The 27,206-nt window shown below is 40.9% G+C and overlaps 1 protein-coding gene across 8 annotated transcripts in view; it reads right to left on the minus strand.

Moving 5' to 3' along the window:
- The window catches only part of TASP1 (taspase 1), a 229,012-nt gene that overhangs the window by 19,800 nt on the left and 182,006 nt on the right, over positions 1-27,206 (minus strand). For 4 of the 8 annotated variants that reach the window (XM_023753192.1, XM_023753191.1, XM_023753190.1 and 1 more), the window contains one exon: positions 10,327-10,400. The exons of the other annotated variants lie outside the window; for them this stretch is intronic. In XM_023753192.1, the coding sequence (XP_023608960.1) occupies positions 10,327-10,400 (74 nt within the window). Of the gene's footprint in view, positions 1-10,326; positions 10,401-27,206 lie in introns of those variants that run through there. 8 annotated transcript variants of the gene reach the window in all.

The following is a 27,206-nucleotide window of genomic DNA, read 5'->3' on the forward strand; positions in this document are numbered from 1 at the left end:
TCCTAAGAGCATGGAAAAGACATGCAATTTTTATATTTGAAATTCTGGGCAAGCTTAAAAGGTACAAGTAAAATCACTGATTAGCCACTTTGCTTTGTGTTCCATATGTACATCTGCCAAATTTAGTGGTCCTGGGATGTTTTCTTAGTACATAGCTTATTGGTGGTGCCCAACCTACCTTCCTGAGGCAGTTGGCTTCCTGCCAGAGATCAGACTCCTTCAGTTATTGGATAGTATGGGGACTAGGTTATCTGGTTTAGACTAAGGCCAGCATGGTTCTAGGCGGTTCTTCATAAATCCAAAATATGGTACAATAAATCCACCCAGTGAATGAATTCCACTAGCCACTAACATGGAACTGAAGTATGAATTGCAGAGTTGAAGATGGGGGTGCTCATTCTTGTAGCTTCAAAGAATTTTTTTTCTCTTTTGGGATCTCTCCATTCACTCATCAGTTGGTTTATATTTATAAGTTAGAGTTACATTTTATCAAAATGTAATAACCACTACCAGCTCCATCAGAGGAGTAGGGTGAAAATCCAAGCAGTACTGCTCTTGTCATAGGCAACATAAATGGCACCTTTGGGAGCACAAGTATGCACAAATGAGGCTGTGGAAGTTGCATGCTGTGATGGCCCTGAGAGATTCTCTACAACTTCTACCATCACCTGTTCCTCCCAACACTACACCATCATCACCCATCATGACTAATGTACCATCTACTATATGCACTTGTTATATTATTCAATTAATACTCAGAATGCTATGAAAGCATCGGTAATATTCCCACTTTAAAGATAGGGAAACTGAGGGTCAGAGTGTAACCCGTCGCAGGTTACAGAGCAGGGGCTCCAGGTTGGAAATCCACGTATGGCCACTCCAAAGCTCATTCTCTTATTATATCACTCTGCCTCTTTAATAGATGGTCTTGTTCATAACTTTTTAGACCAAAAAATATATAGAGGTATGATTTAGATACAATAAAATGCATAGATGTTAGGTAATGGGGCTGATGACTTTGGACCATTTATATAGCCATGAAAACCAAAACCTAATTCCATATAGAACATTTCCATTACCCCGGAAAATTTCCTTATGCCCTTTTCTTCAAGCAACGACTTTCAGATTTCTATTATTGTACTTTATATAAGTGGAACTTCATATAATAGAATAATTCAGTAAGTACTATTTGGTGTCGGGCTTTCTCCACTCAACATAAAGTTTTTAGGTTATTTTATTTTTTAAGGTTTAGAAGAGGACTGTTCAGGACAGGACATGATGGACATCAGTCAACTAAAGGGCACATAGAAGAGAATTCATTTAGCTTTGTGAGGCTTTCTTTTCATAATGATACAAACCCTTGGCACAGGGAGACCTTACTAAATTTTTATAAATTGCTTTAATTGGGTAAAAAGTTAATGGTGGTCAGGGTTTGCATTCATAATCACAATCAAAACAGTAAAATAAACCAAAGGAAAAGATTTTTTAATACCTCTCAAAACATAATAAACTGCAACTTCTAGTCAAACATTTATTCCTATGCTATATCCATTTTGGACCTCTGAATTTATTTTCCATTTTCACTCTCTGACTATTTCTCTGAATATAAGTTACAAATAATCTTTTGTGTTATCTTCCAGTCTCAAAATCACAAAGTCATCTGTTTCACTTTGGTTATATCAGTATCCTTTAGAGAGGATTCACTTACTGAGCCAGTTGTACTCCAATAAACTTGTGAATAAAAAAAGTTAGAGAATTAAGAATAAGTAATGAGGTATATTGCACTGATCTTATTCTAATTTCAGAAAATTCACTTCCCTAAAGCAGCAATTCTGTCTAATAAATTATTTTCACCTCTAAATAGATTGAAAGAAAAGTAAAAGTAGGGAAACCTACAATACTTTACTAGATATTACATGTTTTTAGTAGTTCAATACTTAATGATCAAGAGTAAATTAATGTGTTAACACTTTAAAATATATACTCCCCCCCCCCATCACCATTTGTCTCCTTTATGCTCTCTTTCACCTCCACCCCTCCACCCTGCAATCACCACACTGTTGTCCATGAATTATTTCTCTTTTTTTCTTTTTGGCTCAATCCCTCTACCCTCACTAACATACTCGCTCCCCTGACACACACCAGAGCTGTCTGCCTGCTCTCTATCTATGAGTCTGTCTCTATTTTGCTTTAATACGGATAAAGTACACAAACAGGTAAGTTTGTGAAGAAGTTGACCAAGCCACATTAATTGGGAGATTGAACTATCTAAATTTTCTTTCGTTTTTTTTGGTTTTTTTTTTTTTTTTTACAGACTATTCTATTGAAGTTGTTGAATGCACACTTTCTCACTTGTCATTTTGGAAGTCCTTTATGTAAAGACAATACTTTTATCTGATGGCAAACAGCAGCCACATTGCCCGTCATTATTCTGGACCTCCACATTAGAGACATTCAATTTCTTCTTGAGACACGTTTCCATCTGCACTTCTGAGGCAGTGTTTCTATATACTGCAGTGTCTGGTGGATCCTGCTTTATCAGCAAATTTGGTGGTTTACCTCTCTTAGAATGCTGTGAAATTACTGGAAAGGGAGACGGTCTTTCTGCTGATCTCTAAGCTTCTGATAAACTGGATTTAGGGTTGTCCCTTCTGCCAGGAAACACTTGCTTTGATGATGGTAGCATTATGGTGAGTCCCATATTTAATATGATTACTGATATAGTTGAGTTGATATCTTTTGGTCTTTGCTTTCTATTTATCTCATATGTTATTTGTTTTTCTGCTTCTCTTTGCCTGCCTATTTTTGGGGTTGAGAAATTTGTAGTACCTCCTTTTATGTCCTGTACTGTTTTTGTTTTGCTGTAATTTTTCTGTTCTTATATTTAAAGTTATTACTCTAGAGCAGGGAACCTTTTTTCTGCCAAGGGCCATTTGGATATTTATAAACATCATTTGCAGGTCATACAAAATTATCAACTTAAAAATTAGCCTGCTATATTTGGTCAAACATTTAATGAACTCATCCCTAATGCCTTGGCAAGGCCAGACCAAATGATTTTGTGGGCCTTATATGGCCGGCGGGCTGGATGTTCCCCACCCCTGCTCTAGAGATTATATAAGCATCCCTCACTTATCACAAACTATTTCATGAGCAATGTAAGAACCTTACAGCTATATAATGCCAAATGCACACAATTTAAACCATCTGTCATAGTTCCACAAGTCACAGACACTCCCTAGATTCTTAAACTCAGTTTCCTCTTTGTGCTTAGGTTTGGACAATTTTTATTCACTGGTTCTCAAGTTCACTAATCATATTTTCCACCCCAGTCTCCTATTAAACCTATCAAATAAATTCTGCTTGTGGTATTTTATTTTTCAGTTATACCATTTCTCTTTTTTTCTCTTTATAGTTATAATTATTTGATTATCCTTCTCTGCTAATCCCAACATCTGGGTAATCTGTGGGTAAACTACTAATTTTTCTCCTAGGTACAAGTCTCATTTTCCTGCTTCTTTAGGGGACTCAGTTTTTATTGTATCACATACATGAAATGTAAAAGAACAGTAATAACTTTTAATATAAATAATATTTACCCTAAAAAAGTAACAAACCCTTTCCTCTAGGTTAGGACCTGAGTCATCTAATCTCTAGTTGAGCTGGTCCTGGGCTTTGTGTAGTTTTAGATTAAGATCACTATTGGCTAATATTTTGAAATTTGGATCAGTAATTTCTCTTGAGTACATCTGGGATCTGACCCTGGTGAGACTGTGGAGACTTCCCCAGGTCTTCAAATCCAGCGGCCAGCATTCTAGCCGTGAGGGGTTTCTCTTTGTTCACAGTGATGCTCAGGGGTTCTCTTTGCCTTGATAACCAGCCCCAGTTTTCTGAGCCATGGCACACATCTGTCAGCAATCCTGCTCGGCCTCTGGTGTTTGCTCGGTCATTGCCATCCATTTGGTAAAAATCCTAGGCCCTTTGTCAAGTCGCTCTCAGTTCCTTGTCCTGCTCCAAGCCTTTGGTATGAGCACTTGAAGACTTCACAGAGAAGAACTGAAGACTCACCATGTGACTGGGGCCTCTTGGGATTTTAATCTGTCACACTAGCTCACATGTGGCCATAGACAGTTCATTAAAAGTTTGGTTGGTTTTTCTTTATACTTGTCTATGTCAGTTTTATGCCCTTTTCTACTGATCTGCCAGGAATGAAAAAGTTGAGTTTTTTCTCCCACAACTAATTTAGGTTTTTCTAGCATATTCAGCTCTTTGGATGATTTTTTAAAATCTGTAATTTTCATAGTTTATCAAGCTCATTCTCATTGTTGTGAGTAGGAAAAACAGCCTCTGTGACATTCTTCATCCTAATGGGAAGCAGAAGTTTCTTTCTCACTTCTTTTGCTATTTCTCTCTTATGCACCTCATGTTTTGTAGTCATGTGCTACATAACACTGTTTCAGTCAATGATAGATAACATACAGTGGTGGTACCATAAAGAGTACAATGGAATTGAAAAATTATCATCACCTAGTGATGTCATAGCCGCCCTAACGTCATAGCGCAATGCATTACACGCGTGTTTGTGCTGATGCTGGTGTAAACAAACCTACTGCACTGCAGTGCATATAAAATATAGCACATACAATGATGTAGAGTACACAATACTTAGTAATGATAATAAATACTGGTTTATGTATTTACTGTTCTATACGTTTTACTGTTTTTTTAGAGTGTTCTCTTTCTACTGACAAAAGTTGGCTGTGGAGCAGTATGCTGTGTTTCATTACCAGCATCCTCATCACACATCTTGTGTTTACAGCATCACTTGATTGCATCATTTGCTCTTGTACTTGATTTATTCTTGTGTTGTTTTATGAATTTGGTGCAGCCTGTGTACACTGTTTATAAAGCCTGCAGTAGTGTATAGTAATGTCCTAGGCCTTCACTCACCACTCACTCACTGACCCACTAGAGCAGGGGTCCTCAAACTTTTTAAACAGGGGGCCAGTTCACTGTCCCTCAGACCGTTGGAGGGCTGGACTATAGTTTAAAAAAAAACTATGAACAAATTCCTATGCACACTGCACATATCTTATTTTGAAGTAAAATAACAAAACGGGAACAAATACAATATTTGTATTTGCATGTGGCCCGTGGGCCGTAGTTTGAGGACCACTGCACTAGAGCAACTTCCAGTGCTGCAAGCTCCATTCGTGGTAAGTGCCTGATACCAATGTACTGTTCTTTTTTCTTTTATATTGTACTAGAGGCCCGATGCACAAAATTCGTGCAAAAGTAGGCCTTCCTTCTCCCGGCTGCTGGCACCAGCTTCCCTCTGGCACCCGGGACTTGGGCTTTCCTTGCAACCCTGGCTTTGTCCAGAAGGTCTAATTAGCATATTACACTTTTATTATTATAGATTTTTAGTGTACCTTTTCTATGCTTACATAAATATTTACCATTATGTTACAACTGCCTAGAGTATTCAGTGCAGTAACATACTCTACAGTAACATGCGATAGGCTATCCCATATAGCCTATGTATAGTAGGCTACACCATCTAGATTTCTTAACTACACTCAATGATGTTTAGACAACTATGAAATTGCCTAATGATGCAATTCGCAGAATGTGTCCACATCCTTAAGTCTTCTACCTTTATTTGAGAGATAAGTTAAGTCTAGCAAAAAACTCTCAGAAATCTCATCTGTGCTATCCTTCAAAACAAATATTTATTGAGAATTTTCATAAAGCACCAGAAACTATCTTCATAAAAACAAAACATGGTAGATACTGCATTGGGGTCATAAAAATCCTACTAAAAAACTGAATAGCAATTATCTGCTTATGTAACCTAGCATGTAGAATTTTGAATTTTATAGGTTGGAAGCAAGTACCTAGGGGTAGAGGGTCATAATGTGTACAATACCCATAATATAGACAATATAGCCATAAGATATGAATAACTTAATGGGGGTCCAGTCATCCATATTCAGACAAATAAGATTTTGCTTCCTTGTTATCACATGCCTTATCCCAGGAAGGACGTAAGGTATAGTGAGGTATTTTATTTCTCATTTTCCAGATGAGTCCTCTGAGAAGCAGAGAGGCAGAGTGATCATACCAAGTCAGTCTCTCAGTGCGCAAGGAGTGGAGGGACAACCCAGGTTCCAACTTCCTGGCACCACATCTAGTCCAATACTTGTTCACTTCAACTGCAAGGCCCAAAGGACTAATCAAATGTGCCATATTATCCAAGGGTAATATTTAACTTTTTATTTGGAAATAACTTCAAACTTATAGAATAGTTCAAGGATCACCCATACATCCTTTACCCGGGTTCCATTTTGCTCCATTTGCTTTGTAATTTGCTATCCATCCATCCATCTATCCATCCATCCATCCACATAATATTTTTTTTTCTGAACCATCATGAAGATATTGGGTATATTATGGTCCTTTACTCCTAGATATTTCAGTTTGTATTTCCTGAGAGTAGGGATATTACCTTACATAACACAGTACAGCTATAACAAATTTAACAATGATACAACACTTTTTACCATCCATATTCTAATTTTGTAAATTAACCTAATAATGTATTTTTCCCCTGCTATACAGGATCCAGTCTAGGATTAGTTATTGCATTTAGTTGTCACACTCTTTAGTAATTTAATCTAGAATATTTCTGCAGCCTTTGCTTTTATGACATTGACATTTTTTAAGAATACAGTTGACCTTTGAATAACATGGTGGTTAAGGGTGCTGACCTCCAATGCAGTCAAAAACCTGTGCATAACTTTGACTCCCCCAAAACTTAACTACTAATAGCCTACTGATGACCTTACCAATGAAGCCTTACCAGTAACATAATAGATTAACATATATTTTATATGTTTATGTGTTACATACTATAGCTTACAATAACGTAAGTCAAAGAAAAGAAAATGTAGTTAAGCAAATCATAAGAAAGAGAAAATACAGTTATAGCATTTATTTTTTAAAAAATTCACATATAAGTGGACTGCATCGTTCATACCCATATTCAAATTCCACTGTAGAGACCCCTTTTTTCTTTCTTCATAGAACGTTCCCCATTTAGATCTGTCTGTTTCCTTGTGATTAGATCCAGGTCATGCACTTCCTGATGTGTTACTACATGTGCGATATTGGTGTCTTCTCAGGTTATTACACCCAGAGGCACAGAAAGTTCATCTGCCCCTTCCTGATGACACTGATTTTGACCACACAGTCAAGTTGTTGCCTGGTTTTCCCAGTATAAGCTACCATTATTCTTCCTAGCAACTAATAAGAAATCTATGAGGAGATACTTTAAGACCACAAAATAGCTTGTTCCTCCCCAAGGATGAATTTTTATAATAGTATGTTCACTACTGCTATAAAAAGTGACCTCTACATAGTAAAATAAATCTTGGTTTCACTTATTACACTTGAGTAAGTTCCATGCCAGTTTTAACATCTGTTTTTATTACTGTAGTCCATGCATATTGGGTGTTTATTAAAAAGTATTCATTAACTAATCATTAACTGCTTTCCAACTGTTATTAATGCCCTAATTTTTGTTCAATGAAAAGATATCTCTTTAACTTAGGCTATAGAAGGCTTTAAAAATTAAATGATATAATTGAAAGGACATTCTTTTTTTTTTTGAAAGAACATTCTTTTAAAAGGGAAATAAACTTTTAAAAGAACCTGCCTCTTTTTATTCAAATTATACATGAATTGGTTAAAATGATATTGATTACTACCCAGCCTTTTTAAGCAGTATGATTTTTGAGGTGAGCTCTAATTCAAGGCCTTAACTTAGATTAAACATATTTAGCTTGTATAAAATGTCCAAATGCCCTGTGGTTTTAGTTTCTGAGTTTGGTAACAAGCACAAAGAAGGCAATATTTGGAAAGGAGGGCAAATGAAAAAACAAACAAACAAAAAAACACATTTTGAAATAGTTTCTAAATTTAAATTTATTTATTTTTTTAGTTTTTAAAGATGTCTCCTTTTTTCATTTCACAACCATGGTTCTCAACGTTATGTGAAAGGAAATTTTACAAACCAGTCATTCTGCTGAAGAGTTATGCCACTAATTCAACAATTCTTTCATGGAAGTGAGGAAACCGGGGCTGGCGGGGGGTTGGGGGGGGGGCACAGGCTTATGCTCTTGAAAAGAACATGAACTCTGTTATAGCCCCTTTCTCTTTTGAGCCCAGCTTCTCATCTATAACTCTGTCTTACTTGCAATACAATAAAATTCCAGCCTGAATGAAAGAAGAGATGGCTTTTTGATCAATAAAATTCAGCAGCCAAAGCATTAGTGTTAGGGGTTTGTTTGTTTTTTAAAAAAAGCATTTGTAGCCACAGGCTCAAAGGAGGAAGAAAGGAAGAGGGATTAACTCTCTGCAAAGAAGGTCAAAAACATAATTTACAAGTGAGGCAAGAGGAGCAGCTGTATCTGTTGGGCTAATCAAGACTAGCAGCTGGAGAATTTACCAGCAATATGAAAACCACGTCCACCAGATGTCAAGCAATGCAACTGGAGGCCAAACGTCTCTGGCTCAGTGCGGTCCTCTCCCTCTCTCTACCACACATATTTCATGTTAAACTGTGAGGTGTCTCCCACAGGCCACCAGCAGAAATAACAAGAACATTTCTATACATGGGACTTAGTAACACGACTGCACCCCGCCAGACTGGCTTCTGTACTGAAGTCCACCTCCCATGAGGTTCTTTTGTGAAAAGGCAATTTTAGATGACAATCAACTTGTAAGGGGTGAGAGAAACATAAATGGCTATAAGCCATTCTTGTGCAAGGATTCTTGTGGCTTACCAGACATTTTATATTTGGGAACCATTTTGTCATTGGGAGGAAAAGAATGCTCTGAAAACACTTAGTGGATAATCATTTCTCCACTGATTCTTACACCTGTGCTATTCAATACAGTAGCCACTAGCCACATATGGTTATTTAAATTTAAGGTGAGGAAAATTTAAAATTCTGTTCCTCAGGCATACTACCCACATTTCAAGAGCTTAATAGCCACATATGGCTAGTGGCTATCCTATTGGACAACACAATATCATTATAAAACATTTCCACCATCACAGAAAATTCTATTAGAGAGTGTTGCTCTAACTAAACCTTGTAAATCACCTTTAAAATGGGCAGTTACAATTCCCTTCTTAAACACTATGAAATAAAGCAGCCTTTATGCACTCTCTTGAGATATAAGTCTACTCATGCAATACAAGTCTGGTGTCAGGTGAGGGTGATGCCGAGAAGGGGAGCTGAGTGAGAGCCGGATGGCTGTGAGACAACGTTGCCTGAGGTGCTCCTGTCCACTGCGCTCACAGAAGCCTGCAATGCCACCGCTTGCTGGGTACCGCAGAGGCCAGTCTGGGTGGGTATTACACGATAAACACGCAATAAACTATTCTTTCTTACATGTATCCTTAGCCTGCCAATGATTTCATCTATATCAGACAGTTTATATCAAAAGTTTCCTTACTTATGCTTCCAGATGTGCTAAATAAATCATGTCCTTTAAAAGAGGCTGCCCAACTTCACAGCTTTGCAAATGAGGTTCTTGAATGCCAAGGAAACATCATGTACCACAGCTGAGTCTAAAAATTTTATGAACAAGGAGAACCTGAGGCCAAGGCTAAAATAAAATCCACAAATGATGTTTCTTACTCCCAGGCTCAGCCCCCGTGAGTGTGGGGAAGCCAAGCCATTCAGGAGGTGCTGCGTGGACGTCCGTGTGATTGTGGTGACTCACGGAGGGCCGTGTGCCACGGGCACGTGACACTCGGGGTGCAGACCTCAGCCTCTGCCCATGAGGATGCCAGGGCGTGCGGGGCACACTGCGTACCAGCCAGGTCGCACGTATCAGCATGTCAGCCAGCTCCGCCCTCACGCGTGCAGAGTGCGGTCCAGGCGCTTGGCTTTCCTTACCTTGGTTTCCTCTACCTATTCCAACCCTCCCTGCAAAGTCACCAGCCCTGACAGCCCATCAGCTTCACTCCCATTTTCTCTTCTCAATCCGCGTTTCCTCTTCCCCAGTCATTCACAATGGACAAAGAACAAGATGGAAAAAAAGTTGTTTCTAACCTCCCTGCTCCATCATCAAAAGCATAAAAGAGCTGCTGTTTTTCTTTGGAATCATGAACTGTTCTTAATCACATTCTCATAAAGATCATGGAGCTACTGCCCAGGAGAGGCTGAGAAAATTCATCGTGTGGACTTGGCCTGTCAGAGGCTCCTGGGATGGCTGCAAGGTGTTCAGACTACGCCCCGTTTCCCCGCTTACCTTGGCTTTCCCGTCCTGGGCTGACATGTAGCCAACGCACATGCTCTCCGTCGTGTGGCTCCACAGGAACTCCACTGCCATGAGGAGAGCACAAACAGGCACATTCAGATCACAGATGGAAAATAAATCTCTGCTTTTTAATAGAACCGTTAAAGATAGCTTTATACCTAACACACTCAGTTCCCCACTTTCCATTTGCTCCTTCATAAATGTCAAGATGATTTAGTACTCAAAACTGCGTAATGCCATTTACTGTGAAATGAAAAATGTATTTCTTTCTTGTCAAAACTATGATTATTACATGTAAAATAAATGCTCTTCTGTTTGAAACTTGTAACATTAAAGACACACACATGCACACACACACACTCTTATGTACAATACACAATAATTTAGTAAATGTAATATTCCATAACAGTTCCCTTTAAATCTCTCTCTCTCCCCCCCCCCCCGCCTCTCTCTCTCTCACACACACACACACACACACACACACACACACACACACATTCTGCATGAAAAGGAACCAGGATTTCTTGAAGAAATGTCAATTCCAGAACCGGGGCAGAGAAAATATAAAATGAATCTGGAACATCATGTTGTGCCAGAAAATAAGGAAGAGCTCAAAGAATGATGAGGATTTATCAAATGGACCAGGGGTTTTTCACAATGGAAAAACATTGTGAAAAGGGGTTTTTCACAATGTTTTTCAGCTCGAAGGGGCTCCCGCTGGCCAAATCTATGCCAATCTAAGTATCAAAATAAATAATAACAGTAATTAACTATCCCACTGAACATAGTAAAACCAACAAGCCCATACTAAGGCAAACAAATAAATGAATAAGTAAACAGGGGAGAAGAGAAAGCTCTTCCTTGCAGCAGAATGCCCACTAATAAATACAGACAAAATAAGAATTAACAAGCCATCATGGTTGCTAAAACTAGTTGGTGAAAATTTGAAGAGGAACAGGCTATTTCCATAGTCTCAAGGTATCTCTCCACAAAATTCTTATCTATATATATAAAAGCCTAAGCGACTGAACGACCATTTGATCAGTCACTATGATGTGCACTGACCACCAAGGGGTAGACACTCAATGCAGGAGCTGCCCCCTGGTGGTCAGTGCGCTCCCACAGGGGGAGTGCTGCTCAGCTGACCAGGATGAGCAGGGCCGGGATGAACGGGAGCAGCTCCTCCCCAGATCCCTGCAGGCCAAGCCAAGGGACCCCACTGGTGCACAAATCTGTGCACCGGGCCTCTAGTTAAATAGAGAAACCTGATGGACACATGTGAATCAAATGATCCAAGCCAACATCACCAATTAAGGGACAAATCAATGCAACAACGTACCTCCTGACAAGACACCTGAGACTCACCACCACTTCTGTGGTGTTCCTGCCAAAAATGCAGAACCAGGATTGCATGAGGAAGCACCACACAAAGCTGATCTACAAATGCTACTAAATAGCTGGTTTGAATTTGTCAAAAATGTCAAAGTCAAAAAATACAAAGGAAGTTGAGAAACTGTTCCCATTTAAATGCAATGTGTCATCCTGGATTGGATCCTGGACTAGGGTTGAGGGATGTTATAAGGGACAGTATTGAAACAATTGATGGTGTTTTAAAAGGGACTATGGATTCAATAATAATGTCATATTGATGTTAAATTTTATGATTTTGATATCTGTATGTAATTATTCAGGAGAATGGCCTTGTTCTTAAGAAATACACACAGAAGTATTAGCAGTAAGGACCCCTGACATCTCCATCTTGGTCTCAAATAGTTAAGAAAAAAATGTACATGTTTAAACATGTGAGTGTGTGGGTCTATGTGCGTAAGGAGAAGATGAAGGGAAGCAGGAGTGAGGAAGGAAAAACAAATGGAGGAAAATGAAAACAATGGGTGAATCTGGGTCAGGAAATCATGGATGTCCCTTGTATGATTCTTGTAACTTTTCAAATATAAGTTTGAAATTATACCTAAATTAAGTTACAAGAAGAAAAATTCACAAATACACAGAGATACACACAAAACTTTGTCACCTTCAAGTACATACTGTCAAAATTCTGTTTTTTTAAAGACACTTTGTAAAGTTTTGAGGCACTTAAAAAAAAATTTCAAAAATCCCTGATAATAAAACTGCATTGCTCAACACTCAACCCTCTGGGTCCCAGGCCATCCATCTGTTTATGTCCCTGAGCTAATTAAGCCTGAAGACAAGTGTCTGAGTTGAGACACAACTGTGGGATCAGTGATCCTGGACTGACGCTTTGCCAGACATATGGGGAAGAAAGAAGCTTAGGGACAAAACTGAGTTCCTCAGATACGTGGCTTATTCCCTCATCATCAATTAATTACCAAACCTGCCAACCTGCTAAACAGACGCTCTGCGAAAGAGCGCAGGAACACAGTGTCACGCAATGAAGCAAGCGCTCTTCACCAGATGTTTTTTCTTCCTCACACATCTCCTTTGAACTTTGAAAATCTTCAAGTCCAGAGAAAGATCTTGGATATTCTAATTGCCTAAGAGAGCAAAGGCACTCAAGTCTTACCGAGTGTCCCTAGAGTAATGACAATGCAAATGTATCTATAAATACAAAGTTAAAAGAAAGAAATTCAATGTCTAGAAATTCAGTCTTCATTCTTTTCACAAATCCCCCTAAAAAGGGGTGCATTGTACTAAGACATTTTAATACCAACAATTCAAATCAGTAGATAATGATCAGTTCAGTATATAACTAGTTCAAGCTAGCTTGAAAAACTCAGCAGGAATTGCCTACAATTTAAATTATAGAATGCTTTTGAAAAGAAACCCTATTTTATTTAATTCAGTACATGTCTTAAATTAATATGACAAATTATTTCTTGGTGGAGGACTTCAGGGAAGCAGGAGAGGGAGGAACTAACATTCCGAATCTATCCTATGCTAGGCACTGTCTTTTGCAGAACTCAGCAAAGCCTGGATGGGGCACCTGATGCTCACAGAAAGAACGAAACATGGCTTACTTCATTTTAGTACATAAACAAACTGGAATTCAAACCGGACTTGTGGATTCCAAAACCTGCGCTCTCCCATTGTTCTATTACTCTGAAATTTACTCAGCTTGAAAAGGACTTATAATTAGTGTTACGTATTAAGAAGATTAAATTCCGTGCAAACACCAAAGGACCACAAAACATCAAACACAAATACAACTCTTAAATATCTCCAAAGAAAAGCTTTTAAAACAATAACAAAATCCAGAGGTCATAAAAGACAAGATCAACGAATCTGACTACTTTAAAAAAAATGTTTACTGCATTTTCTTTACCATATGGGGAAAAAAGTCAAAAGACAAACTAGGGAACTATTTGTAATTCATAGCAAAGAAAAAGGACAAAATTTTCTTAATATATAAAGATCTGCTACAAATTAATAAGAGACAAATATCCAAAGATAAAGCAAGAAGGATGTAAACAAAAGGGAACATGAATGACCCTCAAACACAAAAAGATTTCTCCTACTAAAAGAACTGCAAAGTAAAACCACAAGATACCATTATTCAACTATTAGGTTATCAGATATCAAAAGGTTTAAGGCAACTTTGGAGGGGGGTGAAAAAACAAGCATTCTCATATAATGATGGTGGGAGTATGGCCATTTGGAAATACATTCTTGTAATTTGTGGTAGCTATGCCCTACAAGGTCAGCATGAACAATTATTTAGAAAATATGGACCCATTGCTCCTAAGAGAAATACAGAGTTAGGTTCCTGCAAGTCTCTGGTCACAACGTTTTCAATCAATAAGTAACTTTTATTTAATGTAGGTTTCTGTTTAAAGACATCGAATTTAATATGTTTCTTACAAGTAATTAACTATATGCAGTATTCTTGTATAATAAAACAGCAGCCAAGACAAGTTTAACATTTTCCTCACCCTGGAAAACCTGCCCACGAATTTCTTTGGTTTTTAGCCTCAACAATGCTGGCCCCTATGCTCTTTTTACTGGCCATCTTCTCATGAACCCACAAATTAAACTCTATTTCCAGCTTCTCCATGGCTTCATGATGCACCGTAGAGGTTACTTTAGCAGTTTCTGGAGCAACATACAGATCAGTGACTTCCTCTTCCTTTTTCTGGATATACGGTATTGTTGGCTCATTAACTTTGAACTCATGGCCAACAGCATTATAACTCTTGCCTGAATGAAGCTTATCCCACACACACATTTTCTTTTTATTTATTTATTTACTTTAGATATGTTTTTATTGATTTTTTTAGAGAGAGAGGAAGGGAGAGGGAGAGAAGATAGAAACATCGATCAGCTGCCTCCTGCACGCCCCTGACTTGGGCCCTGAGTGGGAATTGAACCGAGTATGTGCCCTGACTGGGAACTGAACCGTGACCTCCTGGTTCATGGGTCGACACTTAACCACTGAGCCACGCCAGCAGGGCCATACACATTTCTACACAACCTCCTTGCACTTAGGAACACAAGACAGCAATTCAGCATTATGCTTGGGGGCCATTTTAAACAGCAAAATTGTCAACAAAAAGCACAAAACTGTGAAAAATGTGGCACAAATAGACCACAGAAAGGACATTTGTTTATAAGCTGAGACAAGAAGGCAGAGTATTAGCTTGTTCACCTGGGAATGTGCATGTCAGGTGACTCAGATTTTTCACCACTCTGCTCATACCACAAATGGCTGTGAAAGTGCTGGGAGTGCTAATTTTGAGATTAAAAATAAATTTCTCCAAGTAGGAAAATTAATAAATATGAAACCTAAAAATAATGAGGATTGACTGTAGTTACCAAAATGACATACCCTTTGACATCACAATTCTACTTCTAGGTATTGGTTCTACAAATATGCATTTATATTTATAAAAGAACACCTTTAAAAAGCTATTTATTGGCCCAGCCAGCGTGGCTCAGTGGTTGAGTATTGACCTATGAACCAGGAGGTCACGGTTCAATTCCTGATCAGGGCATATGCCTGGGTTGCGGGCTTGATTCCCAGTGGGGTGTGTGCAGAAGGCAGCCAATCAATGATTCTCTCATCATTGATGTTTCTATCTCTCTCCCTCTCCCTTCTCTGAAATCAATATAACTAATATTAAAACCTGAGTTATCATTTATGACTAGAAAAAAAAGATATTCATTGAAGTAGTTTCAACTAGGAAGAAACTGGAAATAGCTTAATTGCCCATTGGTGGGACTATATATACTTAACTATAGTACTCAATACAATGGAATACAATGCAACAATTAAAAACAAAGGAAGTAGCTCTACATACATGATACGGAACTATCTGAACTAAATGTTTTTCAAACTTCTTGACCATGAACCCCAATAAAGCAAAAACAAAACCAAAACAAAACAAAACAGCCCCACATATTTTCACTTACTATACACATTTCTTTATAACTAAAATTTCATAAAATAATACCATTTTATTAGCAATGCATTGGTATTCTACCCAATGCATTAAAAAGATTATGCTTGTGACTCATTAAATTGACTTTAGACCTCATTAATAAAACTTCAGTTTGAAAACACACTAATCTGCAAAATATATAGTTATCTAAAACTAGAGGCCCGGTGCACAAAAATTTGTGCACTCAGGGGGGCGGGCAGGGGGGTCCCCCAGCCCGGCCTGTGCCCTCTCGCAGTCTGGGACCCCTCGGGAGATAACAACCTGCTGGCTTAGGCCTGCTCCCGGGTGGCAGAGGGCACGCCCAATCCCTAGGTGCAGCCCCTGGTCAGGCTCAGAGCAGGGCCGATTGGGGACTTGGGGCGCCGCCCCCTGTCATGCACAGAGCAGGGTGGATCGGGAGGTTGCGATGCCACCCTCAGTCACGCTCAGGGTAGGGCCGATTGGGGGGTTGGGGCACCACCCCCTGTCACACTCAAGGCAGGGCCGATCAGGGGGTTGGGGCGCTGCCCCCTGTCACTCACAGAGCAGGGCCCATCAGGGGGGTTGGGGCTCCGTACCCTGTCACACACAGAGCAGGGTCAATCAGGGGGTTGGGGAGCTCCCCCCTGTCACGCACAGAGCAGGGCCCATCAGGGGGTTGAGGAGCTCCCCCCTGTCATGCACAGAGTAGGGCCGATAGGGGAGTTGGGGCACCGCCCCCTGTCACACACAGAGCAGGGCGGATCAGGGGGTTGGGGAGCTGCACCTTGTCACACTCAGGGCAGGGCCAATGGGGAGGTTATGGCTCTACCCCGTTACACACAGAGCAGGGCCAATCAGGGGGTTTGGCGCCGCCACTGTCACACTCAGGGCAGGGCCCATGGAGAGGTTATGGCTCTACCCTGTCACACACAGAGCAGGGCCCGTGGGGGGAGGGGGGGGGTTGGGGCGCCGCACCCTGTCACACACAGAGCCGCAGGGCGATCAGGGGATTGGGGAGCTCCCCCCTATCAGGCACAGAGCAGGGCTGATCAGGGGGTTGGGGCGCCTTCCCCTGTCATGAACAGAGCAGGGCAGATAGGGAGGTTGTGGCCCCGCCCCCTGTCACACACAGAGCCGCAGGGCAATCAGGGGGTTTGGGCGCTGCCCCCTGTCACGCTGATCCCAGTGCCGGGAGGCCTTGCTGCTCTGCTGATCCCGGTGCTGGGAGGCATATTACCCTTTTACTATATAGAATAGAGGCCTGGTGCACGGGTGGGGGCAGGCTGGTTTGCCCTGAAGGGTGTCCTGGATCAGGGTGGGGGTCCCCACTGGGGTGCCTGGCCAGTCTGGCTGAGGGGCTGAGGGATGTTTTCAGGCTGGTGGGTTGACTGAAGCTCCCAACCGTTCCTTTTTTTCTTTTTCTTTTTTATTCTGGGCCAGCTTTAGCTCTGAGGCCTCGGCTGCTGAAAGCTGGTTTCTGGCCTTTGTTTTTCCTTCTGTATTTGATACAATGTTGCGGTCCAGCTGGCTGAAGCCTGGCTGACTAACGCAGGTTTCTGGGGTTTTGTTTAGCTTCTATATTTGCAACATAGTTGCTTAGAGTTGCAGCTGAGAGGCCGGCAAGTGAGGCGGGGAACGTTGGAGTCCGCCGTCACTGGAGCAAACAAGCCTCCCTGTTCGCTTCAGTGCATGGCTGCCGGCTGCCATCTTGGCTGACAGTTAATTTGCATAAGGATATGCTGATTAGCCAATGGGAAGGGTAGCGGTCGTACGCTAATTACCATGTTTCTCTTTTATTAGTGTAGATAAAAGGTAAAGTGGAGGATGATTTATAGAGATGTGCAGCCATTTTTGTGAAAGAAAATAAAAGGGCACCATAGATGAACATGTTTACAAAAATACATGGGATCTCTCTCTGGAAGAAGATCTTAGGAACTGGTTGAGTCAGAAAGTTGAGTAGAGGACAACCTATTTTTCACAATCTATCCCTTTTGAAATTTCTGAATTTTGTCCTGTTTTCATTCATGTTCTATTTTTTAAATATATTTTATTGATTTTTTACAGAGCGGAAGGGAGAGGGATAGAGAGTTAGAAACATCGATGACAGAAAAACATCAATCAGCTGCCTCCTGCACACTCCCTACTGGGGATGTGCCCGCAACCAAGGTACATGCCCTTGACTGGAATCGAACCTCGGACCCTTGAGTCCGCAGGCTGATGCTCTATCCACTGAGCCAAACTGGTTTTTAAAGAATTTCCCTAGGAACCTCAATTATACTGTTAATCTATATTATCTATAAATAATTAATTTCTGACATGTTTAGATTATGATATTCTGAATTACTGAAATTTCATGTAATGGTAGTAGGATGTTAGCATTTTTTTTAACTCCCGATTTTATTATTCAATTTATCTTTTCTATTTAATCTTTGGTGGCTCCCAAGACCAGAGTCAGTTGGAGCTGGTTGTTGTTGGAAGTGGGTTGGGTTGGAGGACTAGGATGGGGGCAGGGAGACCCTGCTCATTGGCAGTCCTGGGTGGGGTAGAAACTGCATTTGAGAGCCTGGGGTGTGGCAGGAAGGAGATGAGGCAGGAACAGCAAGCAAGCTGGGGATATGGGACCCACCTCAGTCCAGGCTTCATTCTCTTCTAACGTTTCCCCATTGGCAGCATTATCTGCAGACTTGGAGGTCTTTGTTTTTTGTTTTTTTGTTTCCCCTTTTTCGGGGTTTACCAACTTGCAGAATTCTGGAGGAGGGCCTTTAGCTCTGCATCCTGGGCCTTCATTTCAGATTTGTAAAGGGTCCACTGGTTATCAGCATGGGGCCATTGGGCATGAGTAAAACCATAAATTTAAACTACAAGAAGGGGTCGACTCCCAGTCGGGGCACATACCTGGGTTGGGGTTCGAGCCCAGGTCCAGACCATGTTTCTCTCACATCAATGTTTCTATTTCTCTCTCTCCCCCACTCCCCCTCTCTAAACATGTCCTTGGGTGAGGATTAAAAAACAAAACAAAGATCCTCACTGCCTGGCTTCCCATCCCAGAGTTTCTTGCATGAAGAACAGAACTCTAAAACAGAACTGTCTAGGGCTGGACAGTTGCCAAGTCAGCTGCTGCTCCTTAGCCTTAGGTCGAATGGCTTACCCGAGGACATTTTGCACAGTGTTTAAGTTATTCCTTATTGAATAGAGATAAATTCATTGGAGATTTTCCCCTATGGTTGTTAGGTTCTTTAAAACCCAATGGGAGGTTCATACAAGGATGCTTTACTATCCTGACATAAAATCCTTAAGATTCATATAATACTTGGCCCATTACGGCCTGAAGTAGCTGAGTTGGCTTGCTTCCCTGAAAAACTTTCGCCTCTGCACTGTCCTGGGAGGGTTGGGGATTAAGTTCTATAGAACCCCAGTTATACTAAGCCAAGGAAACAATTATCTTCCCTTTCCAAGGTTCACTCTGACTTGTTCAAGACAAAAGAAGGGTGCTGACTGAAAGGGAAGAGAGGGATGTGGGTCAAATAGTAACACAAGCCCCAAAGGACATTTCTATTCTCTTCCTGTTTTATCACTTAATTGTATTAGAAACTGCAGGAAATCGGGGCCACTGGCTGGGGCTTGGAAGTTCTCTGCTGAAAAGAAAAGCATTCAGTAAAACATGTTTTATTGAAATATGATTTCATTCATTCAACAAATATTTTTTTAGGATTTATTACTGTTTGAGCACATGAAAATTGACTATAAAATTTGTCAAAATGTTTTTCTGAGTTTTAGGAGAACCAGAGTAATAAGAAGTACTTAATCATTAGAATTCTATTCATAAATCTTTGTGTTTTTTATTTCAGATGGAAAACCTTGTGGCCAAAAAAACTACATGGTTAGATTATAGCTAGAACTATACTTCTTATGATGGAGAAGGAAATTATAGATGAAAATCTATTTGCAATTGTAAAAAGTAGACTAGTGATATTTAAGGGAAGAAAAGTTGTTTTAAAGCAAACACAGATTATAGCTACTTGTAATCAACATCTTTGTATTTTAAAAACAAAAATTAAGAAAAACAACCCCCCCCTCCCCGCAAAGGAAAAAACACTAGACGTACTAATTGGTAGCTACAAAATAGTCATGGGATTGTAAAGTACAGCATAGGGAATATAGTCAACTATACTGTAATAACTATATACAGTGTTAGCTGGGCACCTGAAATATCAGAGGAAACACTTTGTAAAGTATGTGACTGTCTCACTGCTATGTTGTACATCTGAAATTAATACAAAATATGGCTGAATGCAAACTGTAATTTAAAAATAAAATAAAAACACAAAAGCTAATTCTGATTATATAAATCTCAGAGCACTACTTCAACAGATTAATCCAACTCAGTTGTTGATAAGTTGAAATAGCATGTCTACCTTAAGACATGATATTTTGCCTCTAAGAATAAATTCTTTCATTTGCTTCTTTCCATCTGATCTCTCTATATATAAAAGGCTAAGTGACCCACCGTCTGTCCGTCCGACTGGCCGGTACATATGACATGCACTGGCAATTTAAAAATAAACATTGACTCGCGCATGCGCAATACATATAAAGCTCTCGCTGTCGCCACACACATGTGTTTTGATCTGACATTGTCAATCGTGAATTTGGCTGACACTTCAATTATAGAGAAAGGGTGAATAGCGATATTAAAATATTTCTTCTAATTAATTTCCTTTCAATGTGCACGAATCCATGCACCCAGCTACTAGTCCTTAAATAAGAAGCAAAATGCCAGCTTATCTCTTAAAAGGAGAATAAAGTTGTAACAATCCCAAAACACTGCTGGGGCACTAAAGAAATGAGCATCCATGCACAACACTGAACCCTCTTACAGACCAACGTTTTAGTTGTATTTTAAAGGAAAGTTATTAACAGCAGATGAACATCCATACATGCCTCTTTTCCTAATAACATCCTAATAGCTGATTTGCCTTCTCTTTGAGGGCTATTTTTATGATTGTGTGAGCCCAGCAGAAGCCTAGTCACAAGAGCTCATCGTGGCATGTGCCATGAATTGGAAATAAGTGATATTGTTGGGGCCTCAAGAATGAAGTTCCTTTGAAGTGTTTGTGTTTGTACATGCTCGCCCAATTTTTAATGCCAGTAAAACCAAAAGGTGGTTTAGAATTTTAACTTACAGTAAAATGACATTTTATCTTTTTCATGTTCCGCGAAGCACCAATTCAACTGAACATTTAAAAAAAATTTTAAACTAGAGCTAATTTTGGTAACAGTGACAAAAGTAGTACTTGATAAAGGACTTTGCCCGTTCCGAAAGGGGAGGGAGCACCCCTTTGAAGTTCTAATTGGCAACTGAAGAACAGTTTGACTTGATAGAGCAAAGTCTAGAATGATAAAGGAACTCATTATTCCTTTAGTTAAATATGTAAGAAACTGCAAAAACTCTCATAGAGGAAATCATATGATAGGTATACCATTTATGTAAAGTGCAGACAGGCCCACATGGGGCTTCAAAGTTATGGGTAATTTCTTAAGCTGAATGGCAGGTCCACAGGTGCTCATTTTATTATTGTCCTTTATAACTTACAAATATATTACATTCTTTTTTTGAAGTTTACTTTTATTGTTGACACTATTACAGATGTTCACATTCCCCCCCTTTGTCTATGACCACCCACCACCACCACCCCTTCCCTCTGGCCATCACCACAGTTGTCTGTGTCTATGGGTTATGTATATATGTTCTTTGGCTAATCCCTTCACCTTCTTTCATGCTGTCCACACACTCACCCCAGCTGTCTCCAGCCCCCCTCCCTGCAGACAGCTATCACTCTGTTCACATATCCATGCCTCTGTTTTAGTTTGTTCATCATTTTATTTTGTTCTTTAGATTCCATATATAAATTAGATCATATGGTACTTGTCTTTCACTGACTGGCTTATTTCATTTAGCATAATAACCTCCAGGTCCATCCATGCTATTGCAAAAGATAAGATTTCCATTTTTTACAGCTGCATAGTATTCCACTATGTAAATGTACCACACCTTTTTATCCACTCATCTACTGATGGGCACTTGGGCTGTTTCCAGATTATTATAAACTAGAGGCCCAGTGCACGAAATTCGTGCATGGGAGGGGGGGTCCCCTCAGCCCAGCCTGCACCCTCTCTAATCCGGGACCCCTCAGGGAATGTCCGAGGATCAGGCCTAAACCGGCAGTCAGACATCCCTCTCACAACCCTGGACCGCTGGCTCCTAATAGCTCACCTGCCTGCCTGCCTGATCACCCCTAACTGCTCCTCACTGCCAGCCAGGTCGACCCCAACTGTGTCCTCCCTGCTGGCCTGATCACTCCTAACTGCCCTCCCCCACCAGCCTGGTCACCCCTACCTGCCCCTCCTGCCAGCCTGGTCGCCCCAATTGCCCCACTCTGCCAGCCTGGTGCCCCTAATTGCCTCCCCCCTCGCCAGCCTGGTCATCCCTCACTGACCCCTGCCAGCCTGTTTGCCCCAACTTCCCCCTCTGCTGCCCTGTCACCCCTCACCGCCCCCCCGCCGACCTGGTCACCCCACACAGCCTGCTTGTTCAGTTGTTTGGTCATCCCTCACTAACCCCTCTGCTGACCTGTTTGTAGGCAGCCATCTTGTGAGGGTGTGAGGGTTAATTTGCACATTACCTCTTCATTATATAGGATCATGCTGCTATGTCCCAGCTGGTGTTGCTCAGTGGTTGAGCATAGACCTATGAACCAGGAAGTCACAGTTCAATTATCAGTCAGGACACATGCCCAGGTTAAGGGCTCAATCACCAGTAGGGGGTGTGTGGGAGGCAGCTGATCAATGATTCTCATTCTCAATGTTGCTATCTCTCTCTCCTCCCATCCCCTGAAATCAATAAAAAAAATATTTAAAAAATAATGCTGCTATGAATATAAGAGTACGTATATTCTTTCCAATTGGTGTTTTGGAATTCTTAGGATATATTCCCAGAAGTGGGATGACTGGGTCAAAAGGCAGTTCCATTTTTTATTTTTTGAGGTAACTCCATACTATTTTCCACAGTGGCTGCACCAGTCTGTATTCCCATAACAGTGCACGAGGGTTTCCTTTTCTTCACATCCTTGTCAGCACCTGTTGTTTGTTGATTTATTAATGGTAGCCATTCTGGTAGGTGTAAAGTGATATCTCATTATGTTTTTTTGTTTGTTTTTTTCATTATGGTTTTAATCTCTCTGAAGATTAGGGATTCTGAGCATTTTGTCATGTCTACTGGCCATTTGTATGTTCTCTTTGGAGAAGTATCTATGCAGGTCTTTTGCCCATTTTTAAATTGGATTGTGTGTCTTCCTGGTGTTAAATTGTATGAGTTCTTTATATATTTTGGAAATTATAACACCTTGTCAGATGTATTGTTGGTGAATATGTTCTCCCATACAGTGGGTCCCCTTTACATTTTGTTGATGGTTTCTTTCACTGTGCAGCTTTTTAGTTTGATGTAGTGCTATTTGTTTATTTTTTCCTTTATTTCCCTTGCCCTAAGAGATATATCAGTAAAAATACTGCTATGAGAGATGCCTGAGATTTTACTGCCTATGCTTTCTTCCAGGATTTTTATGGTTTCGTGACTTATATTTAATTATTTTATCCATTTGTGTTTATTCTTGTGTATGGTGTAAGTTGGTGGTCTAGTTTTTTTCTTTCTTTTTTTTTTTTTTTGCATGTATCCATTCAATTTTCCCAACACCATTTCTTGAACAGACTGTCTTACTCCTTTGTATACTCTTAGCTTCTTTGTCAAATATCAATTGGGCGTAGGTTGATATCTAGGCTCTCTGCTCTGTTCCATTGACCTATATGCCTGTTCTTATGCTAGGACCACTCTGTTTTGATTACAATGGCCTTGTAGTATAGTTTGACATCAGGCATTGTGATACCTTTAAGTTTGTTCTTTTCTCAAGATTGCTGAGACTATTCGAGATCTTTTTTGGTTCCACATAAATTTTTGGAATATTATGTATAAACTCCATTGTCAGCATCATGAACATATACCTAGATTGCAAGAACCTGACTAAGGTGAGGGTAACTTCAAGGGAAAGTAAAAATTACCATATGTGCTCACCAGATGATCAGGCACTGGCTTAACTGTGGGCCTCAGATCTATTTAAGATGAAGGATTCCAACATAGGCTTATCACAAAGGCTGCTGGTCAAACAGCCTTTTCAACCTCTTAAGGGTCCCTATGCCTCCTATTCTGAATTGCTTAAAATTTCCCTTAAATACATGAAGTCTGTTTCTCATTGATCTCCATGCTCACTGCTTCCTACTAATATACTAATCACTCTAAGGCAGAACCGCTGAAGTTCACAAAGTCTATCAGGCTCCCAACAGCAGAGTGAAAGCAGGCTACAAGAGAGAAAATGTACCATACAGTGAGATTGGTCTCTTATGCTACATATTTGCATACATTCTAATTACTTGTATTGAATCACAAGCTTAAAACGAATGTGTATTTGTTTATACTATTATTAACCATACTATATACAGTGGCCTCAATAAAGCACTTCTATAGTGGCCTGGAAAACACATGTAATTGTACTTTAGCAGGTAAAAATATATTGGTTTTTCTTCTCTAAAAGCAGGGAAAATTAATTCTTCTCAGCTGTTTCATTCCAGGGACAAGCATTTGCTTTGCATTAAAGCAGTGATTTGTAGGCTAGGCTTTGCCAGCATTTTGTGATCTGGGGGGTGGGAGGTGGTGGGACGGGTGCTACAAACACATTCACATCCAAATTGTCCTTTTACAAGGCTGTTTGTTAGGGCTGTCTTCCGCGATCCATTGAAACTGTCTCCAAACTGTCTTCTTGTTCCTGTGCACTCATCATTATCCAACACTTTCTACCCATATTGTTTGTTTTTGAAAGCTTGTGAGGTTATTTTATGTGACTTTTCATTTTTCCTAAAAGAATGGCCAATTTCTTTCAAAATTTCTGCTACATTATCAAATGAGGAAATTCCATTTGGTGCTTAATTTATTCATCTATTAATTATTGGGAGCCTGCTATGGAGGGTAAGTAGAAAGTCTGGATACGAGATAATCCTTGTCCTCAAATGATTCACAATCTGGTGGTACGAGTCTTATAAGGCAGTGGAATCTTCTAATAATTGAAAAGATATTTCAAACCCCTGTACCATCCTTGTGAGTTACTAGGGTTCACTATTCCTTTGAAATGATTGATTTCAGAAAAAAAGTTTAGATGTGCTGGCCTGGAGGGAGGAGCAGACACTTAAACACATGACTAGGATGTGTCATGGTGAGTGCCAACTGCATGTTGCAAACAGAACACAAGGAAGGAACAAATCACCTGGGAGAAGGGCTTCCAAAGGATTGTAGGCAGATTCCCTTCTGACGCAGGTCTTCAAGAAGGAATGTAATTGGCCCAGAGCATTTCAAGCACCAGTGACAGCTTGTGAAAGTTACTGGTGGCGGGGGGCGGGGGGGGCGGGGGGGGGCGGGGGGGGGCGAGTGGGAATGACCCTTTGGAAGAAGACTAAGCAATTTGGAGTGGCCAGAACTTGGGGCTTTGCAGATGAGTGGAGAAAAACAAGTAGCAGTCAGAAACAGCACTGAAAGCGTGTTCTGGGGTCATATGAAGGAAGTGTATTTCCCATCAAGTTAAGTAGTTCCCATCCCCCTTGTAGGGAAATGAGCAACTGAGGTAGGACTGTGAGTGTGTATGTGTGTGCAACCTCATTGAAGAAATAAAAGTAGAGAGCATGAGAGTGATAAAGAATATATATTTTTATAGGAAGTTATTCAACATTTACTTAGACATACAACAAACTAATTACATATACTTATACGGCTCTTGTTTTAACCACTATCATCCCTCTGATCCTGGGATTGGTGTAGCTCTCTAAGTCACAGTTGGGTCAAGTTCTCTTTTTTGCCCTTTCTGCTTCAGGACAGTCTGCTTTTCTCCAAACTTCCCTTGTTTTCAGACCATAGTTGGGTTCTCTATATAGAGAGAAGTCTGGTGGCAGTATGGAAGTGGAAGATGAGTAGAGGTGGTAAGGAGACAGTCTGGAAATGAGTGACTAGGGCCTGCAAAGTGGAGGGCACTGATCACATTTGTCCCAGAGGCTCCAAAGAAGAGGACCAGGATTCAGTGATACATACTAAAGTCTGACAGTCTGAGTTGCCTACAGATGCAATAGAGCATCCTGATTTGTCATTGTAGATTGTTAGACAAATTAGAGGGCCATTTGGCAGTGAGAGGATTCAGAAGGTTTATTAGTTATCTATTGCTGCATAAATTATCACAAAATCTAGCGATTTCAAACAACAAACATTTATTATTTCAACTAGAGGCCCGGTGCACAAAAATTTGTGCATTCAGGGGGGTCCCTCAGCCTGGCCTATGCCCTCTTGCAGTCTGGGACCCCTCGGAGGATGTCCACCTACTGGCTTAGGCCCGCTTCCTGGGGGATCGGCCCCAAGCTGGCAGTCAGACATCCCTCTGGCAGCCCGGCAGCCTTCGGGGGATGTCCACTTGCCAGCGGGGAGCAGGCTTAAGCTGCAGTCGGACATCCTTAGTACTGCTGAGCAGGCGGGAGAGGCTCCCACCACCACTGCTGTACTGGCAGCCGTCAGCCTGGCTTGTGGCTGACCAGAGCTCCCCCTGTGGGAGCGCACTGACCACCAGAGGGCAGCTCCTGCATTGAGCGTCTGCCCCCTGGTGGTCAGTGTGTGTCATAGTGACCAGTCATTCCTAGTCGTTCTGCTGTTAGGGTCAATTTGCATATTACCCTTTTATTATATAGAACTATATAATAAACTTTGTGCACTCGGGGGGAGGGAGTCCCTCAGCCCGGCCTGCACCCATTTGCAGTCCAAGGACCCCTTGGGGGATGTCCACCTGTTGACTTGGGCCCACTCCCCGGGGGATCAGGACTAAGCTTGCAGTCAGACATCCTTCTGGCAGCCAGGGAGCCCTCGAGGGATGTCCAACTAAAGGCTTAGGCCCCCAAGGGATCGGGCCTACACCGTTAGTTGGACATTCTTAGTGCTGCCACGGAGGTGGGAGAGGTTCCTGCCACCACCTCTGTGCTGGCCAGCCATGAGCCAGTTCTGGCTGAGTGGCACTCCCCATATGGAAGTGCACTGACCACCAGGGGGCAGCTCCTGCATTGAGCGTCTGCCCCCTGGTGGCCAGTGCGCACCATAGCAACCGGCCATTCTGCCGTTCAGTCAACTTGCATATTAGCCTTTTATTATTATTATATAGGATGTCCCTATTTCCCCCCTTTTGCCCCCTCTACCCAGCTCTTGCCCCCCACTTCTCTCTGGCCATCACCATACTGTTGTCTGTGTCCATGGGTTGTGCATATATTTTCTTTGGCTAATCCTTTCTTTAAATTCACTTCTTTAAATTTTTATTTTCAGGTAAGTGCTTATAACTGCACTATTATATATTTTCTATTATATCATTT

This window comes from Myotis lucifugus, unplaced genomic scaffold, assembly GCF_000147115.1.
Source record: "Myotis lucifugus unplaced genomic scaffold, Myoluc2.0 scaffold_42, whole genome shotgun sequence".
NCBI lineage: Eukaryota > Metazoa > Chordata > Mammalia > Chiroptera > Vespertilionidae > Myotis > Myotis lucifugus.